At 46.4% G+C, this 12,097-nt stretch overlaps 1 protein-coding gene across 11 annotated transcripts in view; it reads left to right on the top strand.

Annotated features, from left to right (window-relative positions):
* The window catches only part of LOC119972293 (protein tyrosine phosphatase type IVA 3-like), a 154,864-nt gene extending 144,444 nt beyond the window's left edge, over positions 1-10,420 (top strand). For all 11 annotated transcript variants that reach the window (XM_038808760.1, XM_038808771.1, XM_038808762.1 and 8 more), the window contains 3 exons: positions 8,529-8,659; positions 9,650-9,724; positions 10,217-10,420. In XM_038808760.1, the coding sequence (XP_038664688.1) occupies positions 8,529-8,659; positions 9,650-9,724; positions 10,217-10,334 (324 nt within the window). In that variant the 3' untranslated portion in view covers positions 10,335-10,420. The remainder of the gene's footprint in view (positions 1-8,528; positions 8,660-9,649; positions 9,725-10,216) is intronic.
* The last annotated feature ends 1,677 nt before the right edge of the window (positions 10,421-12,097 follow it).

Here is a 12,097-nt window from a genome sequence, read left to right as displayed (position 1 = left end):
GTGCCAATTGATTGACAGGCATCACCCTTATGGTTGACATCATTAAACGCCCTGCTTTAGAGGCACATTGGTGCAGTCCTCATTGATATTGAACTGGATCTTCCTGCGGACCTGTACCACTCTGCAAATGGTAGATCTGTGCATAGGAAGATGCAATCATTGAAAGTTAGAAATCAATTGACATATCTCCAACCTCATTAAAATAATGGCATCACAATTCTCCTATATGTAAAATAGCTTTTGTTCCACTGCTGCTTGGGCTTAAAAAATCAGGCAACAATTATTTATTGTCCAAGAAGTTTCAACTCCCAGTTTTTATTTCTTCTTGCGTGTGATGTGGAATTCTCTGGAAAAGCCAGCTTTTGTTGCCCATCTCTAATTGCCCTTGAGTGGCTTGCTAGGCCATTTCAGAGGACAGTAAAGAATCAGCCACATTGCTGTGGGTCTGGAGGCGTGTAAGCCAGACCAGGTAAGGTTGATGGAATTCCTTCCCTAAAAATACATTAACGAACCAGGTGGATCTTGATAATTGATAGTTTCATGGTCACCATTACCGAGAGTAGCTTTATATTCTTGTCTTAGTAATTGAATTTAAATTCCACCGTGGTGAGATTTGAACCCATGCCTCAGAACATTAGCTTGGATCTCTGGATTAGTAGTCCACTGGCCATTAGCACTACGCCACCGTATAATTGGTTGAAATGATTAAACAACTAGGTTTTTGAGTACCCACTTTTTTGCATCTGGAATTTTCAATTATAATATTGCCATGCTGTACATCTGGAGCCCAGTCGATTTGTGATCGTCTATCTGTCAAATAACGAACATTTTAAGAAGTTTTAAAGGTTCCCCGTTGACTGGCTTGCTCATTCTATGCCCTCTTAATTCATTAAATATGAACGTCAATTTGTTTTCACGCTGTCACTTGGTAATGCTTGAATATTGCTGAATAGAGAGACAAGTTGCCGAAGTTTTTCATCTTGAACTGGTCAGGACAAATGCAAGAATGCCAATTTTCAAACAACAACAGCAATATATACTGCAGAAAAAAAGAGGTTTCTGATTGGTCGGCAAATCAACCCTGATTGACTGAGGTGTTGCCAAGGAGAAAGCAGTGGGGAATTATAGGTTTCTCAAGCCTCTGGGTAATTCAAAAACGGAGAAAGACTTTTTCCTTTTCTTTGCAGAGAATTGGTCCCTGGGAATGTTTCATCAACTGGAAGTGTAACTTCTTAAACTTTAATCTCCAATAATTTTAAACTGCTTAGTGTGACCTATAAATTCTAGTCATTCCCAAGTCTCCATTATAAATCAATAATGGAGTAAAATAATTATTGACATAGAATGACCCAAGCAAGCTTTTTGATCGATGGCAGGTAGCTCATTTGCCATTGTGCTCGTGCCGTATTCTGATTTTTAAAAAAAACTAGCAAAATTTGGAACACGAGCAACACCAGGATCGGCGTGCGAATTTAGAGCTTTATGGTGTATGTTGCTAGTGTTTCTGTTACAGGAAAGTTTGGTGAACACGAGAAAGGAGACCATGGACCTAGGAAATTGAATTAACTTTTAGTAAAATGATGCAAAAGGCTCCTTATTTTCCACATCCTTCCCCCAAATAGATTGATGCAGATTTCCATTCTTACATTTCGTGTCATCTTTGAACATTCTTCCGCTGCAACCTCTATCAAAGTATTTTTTTTTAAATTAAGAGAACCCAATAAATTTTTTCCAATTAAGGGACAATTTAGCAAGGCCAATCCACCTATCTTGCACATCGTTTTGTGTTGTTGGGGTGAGACCCACGCAGACACGGGGAGAATTTGCAAACTCCAAAGGGACGGTGACCCAGGCCGGGATCAACCCGAGTCCTCGGCACCGTGAGGCAGCAGTGCTAACCACTGTGCCACCGTGCCCACCATTCTATCAATGTATTTAATAGGAATGTTTTTTGGGAACTGCTAACCTTGATCTTAGGCCAAATAAGTGAATAGCATTAGAGTTATTTTCTTCCACTTCTCTTTCTTGCCCTAAGCTGTTAGTAGGTCAAATCATTGATTTCAAACTTTTTATTAATTGATTGACATGATATTTGCGTTGAGGTTACTTGGATTTGACAGTCAATTTAACAAAACAAAAGTCGAATTCAGTGAATTTTAATCCTGTTTTGCTGTAGCTTATATAATTCAGAAAAGATAACTCCTTCCCATTACTAGCAAAACCTTTGACCAACATCAGTGCAATAAATTTGTTTGTGTATTTAAAATTGCCATCGAGTCTGGGTGTATTTATTGTGAGGTTGGTTTATATCTTGCATCAGTCTGCTGACAGCAACATAGGCTCTCGCATGCAGGAAGTTCAATTATAGTATTCTTGGTATTGCAATTTTTTTGACCTGTGCAATAGACTCTATTTCATCAAATTGCGGTTTGAATACCAATTTCCTTCCTGAAGTTGAACTGCAATAGCAATTACTTTTTTTAAAAAATAATTTTTATTAAGATTTTCTCAAAATATAAACAACAAAACAATATTAACGAAACAACCATGGTAAAGACCCAAGAACAGCACCCACCCAACTACAAAAGCAACTACAAAAAAAAGCAAACAACAAAAAGGAAAGAGATAACACCCGCCACATCCAACAAACCCATGTACACAATTCTCCCTCCCACCGAATCAAACACCCCCCCCCCGGGGTTGCTGCTGCTGCCGGCCTATTTCCCTACCGTTCCGTCAGGAAGTCCAGGAAAGGCTGCCACCGCCTAAAGAACCCCTGTACTGATCCCCTCGGGGCAAATTTTACCATCTCCAACTTGATGAACCCTGCCATATCATTGATCCAGGCCTCCACGCTTGGGGGCCTCGCACCCTTCCACTGAAGAAGAATCCTCCGCCGGACTACTAGGGATGAAAAGGCCAGGACACCGGCCTCTTTCGCCTCCTGCACTCCCGGCTCCACTGCAACCCCAAAAATTGCGAGTCCCCAGCCTGGTTTGACCCTGGATCCCACCACCCTCGACACCGTCCTTGCTACCCCCCTTCCAAAACTCCCCCAGCCCTGGGCACGCCCAAAACATATGGGCGCGGTTCACTGGGCTCCCCGAGCACCTAGCACACCTGTCTTCGCCCCCGAAAAACCTACTCATCCTCGTCCCAGTCATGTGGACCCTATGCAGCACCTTGAACTGTATGAGGCTAAGCCTAACACAGGAAGAGGAGGAATTCACTCTCTCCAGGGCATCCGCCCACGTTCCCCCCCCCCTCAATCTCCTCACCCAGCTCCTCTTCCCATTTACCCTTCAGTTCCTCCACCGAGGCCTCGTCTACCTCCTGCATTACCCAGTATATGTCCGAAATCCTCCCTCCTCCAACCCACACCCCCGAGAGCACCCTGTCCCGTACCCCACGTGGGGGCAACAAGGGGAACCCCTCCACCTGCCGCCTGGCAAACGCCCTAACCTGCATGTACCTAAACATGCACCCCTGGGGGAGCCCAAACTTCCCCTCTAACTCCCCCAAGCTCACGAACCTCCCCTCCACAAACGGGTCCCTCAACCTCCTAACCCCTACCCTGTGCCAGCCCAGAAATCCACCATCAATGCTCCCTGGAACAAACCGATGGTTCCCCCGTATCGGGGCCTCCATCGAGCCCCCCACTTCTCCCCTATGCCGTCTCCATTGCCCCAAGTTTGAGGGTAGCCGCCACCACCGGGCTCTTGGTATACCTCGTTGGAGGGAGCAGTAACAGCGCCGTTACCAGCGCCTCCAGGCTCGTGCCCACACAGGATGCCATCTCCATCCTCTTCCATGCTGCCCCTTCCCCATCCCTTACCCACTTACGCACCATCGCTGCGTTGGCAGCCCAATAGTACCCACAGAGGTTGGGCAGCGCCAGCCCCCCCCCTATCCCTGCCCCGTTCCAAGAACACCCTTCTCACCCTCGGAGTCCCATGCGCCCACACAAATCCCGTAATACTCATGTTAACTCTCCTAATAAAGACCTTCGTGATAAGGATTGGAAGGACTGGAACAGAAATAAAAACCTGGGGAGCACCGTCATCTTAACGGACTGCACCCTCCCCGCCAGTGACAGCGGTAACATATCCCACCTCTTAAACTCCTCCTCCATCTGCTCCACCAACCTTGTGAGGTTGAGCTTGTGCAGGGCCCCCAAGCTCCCAGCCACCTGGACTCCTAGGTACCTAAAGCTCCTCCCTGCCTGCTTCAGTGGGAGCCTACCAATCCCCTCCGACTAATCCCCCGGGTGCACCACGAACAACTCGCTCTTGCCCAGGTTCAGCTTGTACCCAGAGAAGCCCCCAAATTCGCTGAGAATCCTCATCACCTCCGGCATCCCCCCCCACCGGGTCCGCCACATACAGCAACAGGTCGTCCGCATAAAGCGACACTCGATGCTCCTCCCCACCCCGCACCAGGCCCCTTCAGTTCCCTGACTCCCTCAACGCCATGGCCAGGGGCTCAATTGCCAACGCAAAGAGCAAGGGGGACAGGGGACACCCCTGTCTCGTCCCCCGGTACAGCCAAAAGTACTCCGACCTCCTCCTATTTGTGGCTACACTCGCCATCGGGCCGCATAGAGCAACCTCACCCATGGACAAACCCCTCCCCAAACTTTCCAACACCTCCCACACCCTCGGAAATTGCAGCTTGTCCAAGAAGCGCCTCATCCCCCCCCCCCCCCCCCCCCCCCCCCCCCTCCTCCTCCACCGGGGGTTCAGACCGGTACAGTTCCCCATAAAAGTCCCTAAAGACCCCATTAATGTCTACCCCCCCTCCGCACCACCTTCCCAACTCTAACCGTCACTCCCCCAATCTCCCTGGCCGCGTCCCACTTTCGGAGCTGGTGTGCCAGCATCCTGCTCGCCTTCTCCCCATATTCATACACCGCCCCTTGTGCTTTCCTCCACTGAGCTTCCGCCTTTCTGTTAGTCAATACGTCGAACCTGGCCTGAAGGCTACGCCTCTCCCCCAGCAATCCCTCCTCCGGAGCCTCTGCATATCTCCTATCCACCCTCACCATCTCCCCTCATACACCGCCCCTTGTGCTTTCCTCCACTGAGCTTCCGCCTTTCTGTTAGTCAATACGTCGAACCTGGCCTGAAGGCTACGCCTCTCCCCCAGCAATCCCTCCTCTGGAGCCTCTGCATATCTCCTATCCACCCTCACCATCTCCCCTATCAATCTCTCCCTCTCCCTCTGCTCCCCCCTCTCCCTATGGGTTGGGATGGAAATCGACTCCCCTCTAATCACCGCCTTCAATGCCTCCCAGACCGTCCCCACTCGGACCTCCCCGCTATCGTTGGCCTCAAGGTACTTCTCAGTACACCCCCGAACCCTCCCGGCCACCTCCTGATCTGCCAGCAGCCCCACCTCCAAGCGCCAGAGGTCCCTCTCCTCCCCCAGCCCAAGGTCCACCCAGTGCGGGGCATGATCCGAAATGGCAATGGCAAAGTATTCAACGTCCTCCACCCTCGAAACCAGCCCCCTGCTCAGGACAAAAAAATCAATCCTCGAATAGGCCTTATGCACGTGGGAGAAAAACGAGTACTCCCTGGCCCTTGGCCTCGCAAACCTGCAGGGATCCACCCCTCCCATCTGATCCATAAATCCCCTCAACACCTTATCCGCCGCTGGCCTCCTACCAATGGGGGATCCAGCACCGTGTTGAAGTCCCCCTCCCCACCAGGTCCGGAATGCGGCCCAACATGCGCCGCATAAACCCCGCATCGTCCCAATTTGGGGCGTAAACATTCACCAACACCACCCGCTCCCCCTGCAGCTTACCACTCGCCATCACATACCTCCCGCCACTGTCAGCCACCACCCTCAACGCCTCAAACGACACCCTCTTTCCCACCAGGATCGCCACCCCCCGATTCTTCTCATCCAGCCCTGAATGAAATACTTGGCCCACCCATCCCTTCCTCAGCCGAACCTGGTCCGCCACTTTCAGGTGTGTCTCTTGGAGCATGGCCACATCCGCCTTCAGCCCCTTCAAGTGCGCAAACACCCGGGCCCGCTTGACCGGCCCATTCAGCCCCCTCACATTCCAAGTTATCAGCTGGATCAGAGGGCTCCCTGCCCCCCTCCCCTGCCGATTAGCCATAACCCATCCCCTGCCCACCACTGGCCAGCGCCCCCGCTCGGCATGTTCCCCATGGCAGCAACTCCCCCCAGCACCCCCTGCATACTCCAGCTCCTTCTTGGCCATTTCAGCAGCAACCGGTACCCCCCCCCCCCCCCCCCCAATGGCACATTTGAAGTCAGTGTACGAGTCTTTGGGTAAGAGAAAAAAAGTCTGTTATGTTGATCCATGTGGCTTAAGACTACAAGCTGTGAATGAGGTTTCATTTAAACTTCGTAGCACAAAAACAGCAATAGAGCAAATGCTAAAGGTCGCAACATAGATCTCCTCAACTCCTGAAGTAATAGGACATGGCTTCACTATAGAAAACATAAACCTACTGCACAGACTTCCATGAGACTGGATTTCAGGGATGTGGGGTGACCCAACTCATTCCCACCAAAGCCCCAAATATGAATGATGTGGAGATGCCGGCGTTGGACTGGGGTGAGCACAGTAAGAAGTCTTACAACACCAGGTTAAAGTCCAACAGGTTTGTTTCAAACACGAGCTTTCGGAGCACGGCTCCTTCTTCAGGTGAATGGTCCATTCACCTGAAGAAGGAGCCGTGCTCCGAAAGCTCGTGTTTGAAACAAACCTGTTGGACTTTAACCTGGTGTTGTAAGACTTCTTACTGTGCCCAAATATGAATGTCAGTGGTGAGCCCACTTGGCAGGGTCACTGCACATCCATTTAATGGTCATCAAGCCATTAGCTCCAATATGAGGAGGTAGTCCAGCCTCGAGCTGCTGGCCAATGAAGTAACTAGCAGCTCTTTAGTCCCAGCAATTCATCTGGAAGCAATGACCACTGGGACTTCAGCCAGTCCTAAAGGAGGCGTTCAGCGATGGAAACTAGACTTCTTAAGGAGAGTCTGGGTCTGATGAGGGCCAGGCTAGCAGGTGGAGATGTGGGCGGGCAGGAGAGGGATGGGGAAACATGGGGGTGGAATGGGGTGATAAGAAAAGGGTGCATGTAAAAGTAACAACAGGCGCCCAATGAGATCTGCCAGGATGGACACTTGGCACCGATCTCCCCATCACCAGTATAATCCAAGCATCAGAAAGCTCTTGTGTGACCATTCGTCGGCCACTTAAGGGCTGCAATTTGCCTACCGTTGAGCAGGCCTCCTGACACCATCCCCAGCATTGGGAAAACTATGATTGTGGCAGATAAAAAAGCACTGGGAATGACTCCATGCCATGGCCCCAGTTTTATGGGCCCTGTAGCCACCTAAGATGGACATTGGGCAAAAAATGGAGAACTGCTAAGGCTGCAGGGAGAAAACAGTCTTAGCAAGGACAAGCAGTTTGCAGAAGGCTAATTAGCATTCTGCACGTACAGAAACCAGTTTATGGCCAGGTGCAGAATCTCAGCTAAAGGTGTAAATGGCAACAACGATTTGCATAGTAATGAGGTGATCTAGATCCAGGCCCACACAATAGAAACATTTAGGTTTGAATGGATACTTTGAGTAGACGAAACGGCACCATAAGTATCCATCACAAAGCACCATAGAGACCGCCCCACCCATCGGGTAGCGACCCTCAGATTGGGGGGTTTGGAAAATATCGATTGGGAGAAGACCCAATCGATATACAGCAGGTAGAGACCGCCCCGAAGAGGCACGGACTTTGGGGGGGACCTATAAAAGTAAACCCCGCACATGGTCCGGTCTGTTGTTTTGGCTCCGGCTCTCTGCTGTCTTCATCGCTTGCTGATGCATCGCATCCTGACTCCAGTTCCATCACCAGCCGTGAGCCCCCAGCCATCGAACTGTAAGTTTCACCACAACGATCGCTACGTGAGCCAGACTTGCTAGACCCTGACGACCTTTAACACTTTGAGAGTTGCAGACCAAGAACGGGACGAAGGCCTCGCTCCCTGACCTTGCCTGTTCCTGTTTAGATAAGTATTTTAGTCGTTTAGTTTAGAAGTAACTTAGTCTCTTTAGCGTATGCATGTGTATTTATTATATTTGTTATAATAAATATCAATCGTTTGAACTTACTAATCGGTGTACAGATTTATTACTTTGAACCTGACCTTGATATACTTGTGAGGTGTCTAAATACGGCACCTGGCGACTCCGAGCATAATTACATACACAGAGCTGTAGTAGTGTTAAGCACACGGCCTTTAAACGGAGGCGCGTTAATACACTCCAATAAAACACGTAATACACTCAAGTAAAACGTGCAACAGCCCCCGCCTGCAGGTTCTCCAATTGGACCAGCCGTGATGGGGGATAAAAACCTGCTTCATCAGAATGTGCATAATTTTAACTACTTTCACTTTTCACTCCACGTAAAGTCTTCCGAACTGTATAAAACATCTGTACAACATAAAAAATGTTTACTTGTGTTCTTACCTTCTCAAGGATTGGCCGTTTGACGATGGTGATCCACCTCCAAGCAAAATTGTGGATGATTGGCTGAATTTGCTGAAAACTAAGTTTACCGAACAGCCTGGTTGCTGTGTGGCGGTCCATTGTGTTGCTGGCCTTGGGCGGTAAGTAGATGAGAATGTAGACAAATGTTTAACATGACATGTGTCCTTTGGCTTTTAACATATAACATTATAATACCAAAGGCTGGTATTCTCATTGACAGCTTGTTGATTCAGATAAACTGGGACAGGCAGAAACCTGCAGCCTCTTCAAACTAACCGAATGTAACAAAATGGTTTTTAGGAGGGGAAACTCGAGCATTGAGTAGGAATAAGGAAGAAGTGTTGACTTAGTGGGGTCAATGATGACTTGGAACAATACAGCAGTACTAAACTAGCAGTTCTAATCTTGTAGCTCTACAATGTTTTGAATGTGGTCCCACCGATACAATGTAAGCATTTTATTATCTTTACTCCCAAAGTTATAAATGATCAGTAATGGTGCTTTGATATTTTTCCTTCTCCATCTTTGCTTAAAATAGACCCTCTTATCATGTATCCTAATGTAGTATGCATGACCTTGAATTCATTGGTCTCATCGATATGTGGGATTCATTATTTTGTATAATCGTGTATGGAGATGAAGCAGTGTTATTTGCCATGTCAGCTGCTGCTCAGTTGGTAGCATTCTCACCAAAGAGTCAAAAAAGAATGTGGGTTCAAGTCCCGCTCTAGAGACTTGAAAAATTTAAGCTATGCACTACTAAAGCAGTGCTGCACTATCTAATGTTAAACCGAGATCTCTGCCACTGCTCATGTGGCTGCAAAGGACCCCAGGTCACCATTTTGGAGAAAAAGAACAGGAGAGAGATCCTGTTATCTTGCCCAATGTTTATCCCTCAATCAACATCATTAAAAACAGATTATCTGATTGCTGTGTGTGAGAGCTTGTGTGCAAATTGGCTGTCAGGTTTCCCACATTACAACAGTGATTCACTTCAAAATGACTGACTTAATTAGCTGGAGAGTGCTTTGTATATCCTGGGGTTGTAAAACATGCTCTATAAATGCAGTTTGTTTTTGCTATATTAATGCTGACTGTTTTAAACACAGAGCTCCTGTATTGGTAGCAGTTGCTCTTATTGAAAGTGGAATGAAGTATGAAGATGCGATTCAATTCATCAGACAGTAAGTGCCAATTGTTCTTGGGAAAACAGTTCTTGACTGCAACATGATCCTGTTATGACGGAATAAACACGCAGACTGTGTCCTTTCTCCTTCGCAGAGCTGCCAAAATTATTGATGGTGTTTAACCTTGCTAAAATACATCTTTGCATACCCTCTGGTCATTAATATTAAAAACCAAGTCCAAATTGAATGTGTGCTTCCTTAGAAATTCTGTGTAATTCCTCCTCCTTTCCAGGGTTTACTCAGCCTACACCATAGCATTCTCGAGTTCTGTTCCCAGCTGACACTAACTAGGGTAACATTTGTTGAGATAAGCTGCCTGAGATGGCCTTGGCTCATTCTCATACAGTTGATTTTGAACATCTGGGGCACCTGTGGCCCCTTGATCTCTAAATTGGGCACATTTGCAATATAAAGATTTAAAAAGCACTTTATTTTCACTAATGTTTTTGCATTTCTTTTCACCCTTTCTCACTGTCCTTATTGAAATAGGAAACGAAGAGGTGCCATCAACAGCAAACAACTCTTATACTTGGAAAAGTATCGGCCAAAGATGAGACTTCGAATCAAGGCCCATAACAATCACAAGAACAGTTGCGCCATCGTATGAATTTGATACATTCAGCCAACAATGGTTTACAGTGATTTTTTATAAAAAAAATAAAATGCCATTGGGTTTCCTGTCTTCAAGTCCAATTGGATGTCTTTTTCTGCCTTTAGTAACTTGAATATTTATTTATACAAAAGTCACCAACTAGAAGGAAATACAATTATTTTGGAAGCTTGTTGACTGGTTAAAGGTTGTAAGAACATTTGCCATAAGAGATGGGCTAATATTTCACTATCTACAATTTTGTGTATGCCATTTTAAACAAGAAAAACCCTCCAGGATGTTTGATCTGTATGATGTGTACTCAAATAACAATTTTGTGTGATGATGTGAAAAATCTGGAGTTAGGGAAATAATTGTAAATAGGATGCAACTTGACGTATATATCGGTGATTGACTGGGATGGACATTCTGGTGAAACATTGTTCTGTGTCCTGGAAAATTGGATTGATGTCCTTGATAAAGTACTTCCTTAAGCCTAAATTCACCTAACGCAGCTGATCATCTGCTGTCATATGAGCCATGTTTTGGGCCTGAAGGCAGTTTGGATTCTACGATACAACATTGAACTGTCTTTTCTAAATAGCATCCCTATACTAAAGCTACTAACCTGTGTATTAATGTTTCTAGCACTGGTGTTGCAACCATGTTTTATTGGGGAGAGGCTGTTCAAAAAACAACATTTTGTCCACCCCCTGTTTCACATTGAAAATTGTCACTAATCCTCAATTGAATAGCCACTTCTAATTTAAAGGATTATTCAAGGCTTGTCTAAACTTGGAAGAAAGAGGAGAGGGTAAAAAGGAGTTTTGATCTTGACCATTCCAGACACACAAAAAGATATTATGTAATTGTCTTAAAACGTAGGGCTCTGATGAGCAGAAGTCTGTTACGGGCAGACATTTACCATAGCTACTGAACTGGTAGTAAAGGTGCATGTGCGCAATGCAACTGGATGTCACTTCCTGTAAACAAAGTTGGTTTGCAGGTGAGTACTGAATTTCTACGTCCATTTTCTTTTTGGGTACAAAGGTATTTTTAAACACAATGCAAGTTTATCGATATCCCAAGACCTACAGTAGAACTCTCACTTTCAGAGATCATAGCAGCATAGGGAAACCTCTGAGTGCATTCAAACTGCCAGTGTAGTGTCAGTGATGAGTATTTATACAGCCTTAGTTCAACCTCAGTCAGCATCAGAGTGGAGTTACAATCGCTCGAAGAAGGAGCTCACTCCATTGTACAAGCCTTTACAATCAATTTAGATTTCAAAGCTAATATTGGTGAGAAAGCACCGCCTGTTTGCACTGAAAATAAACCTGTCTTATGAATGCCACATCAATAAAGCTTTAGGGAGTAACTTTTTAGCAAATGGGAAAAAAACATGTAAACTAGCCTTTTATTAGGTTAACCTGAGAAATAGTGAAATCTCCGTTCCTGCTTCTGAAGGCAACCTATAATTTGCAAACTCGTGAGACATGCATCCTGTAGAAGTAAAATGGGCATTAAACGTGTTCATGAAATAAAAACAGAAAATGCTGGAAAAACTCAGCAGGCTTGGCAGCATCTGTGGAGAAAAAAACCATAACGTTAACGAAGAGTCACATGGACTCAATGTTAACTCTGTTTCTCTCGCCACAGATGCTGCCAGACCTGCTGGGTTTTTCCAACATTTTCTGTTTTCATTTCAGCCTTCCAGCATCCACACTATTTTGTTTCCAGATAAATGTGCTCACTTTATCTGCCCATGCCATCAGATTGCT

This window comes from Scyliorhinus canicula, chromosome 10, assembly GCF_902713615.1.
Source record: "Scyliorhinus canicula chromosome 10, sScyCan1.1, whole genome shotgun sequence".
NCBI classification, from domain to species: Eukaryota; Metazoa; Chordata; class Chondrichthyes; order Carcharhiniformes; family Scyliorhinidae; genus Scyliorhinus; species Scyliorhinus canicula.
The sequence above is the reverse complement of the archived record's forward strand: the minus strand, read 5'-3'. Positions and strand labels throughout refer to the sequence as shown.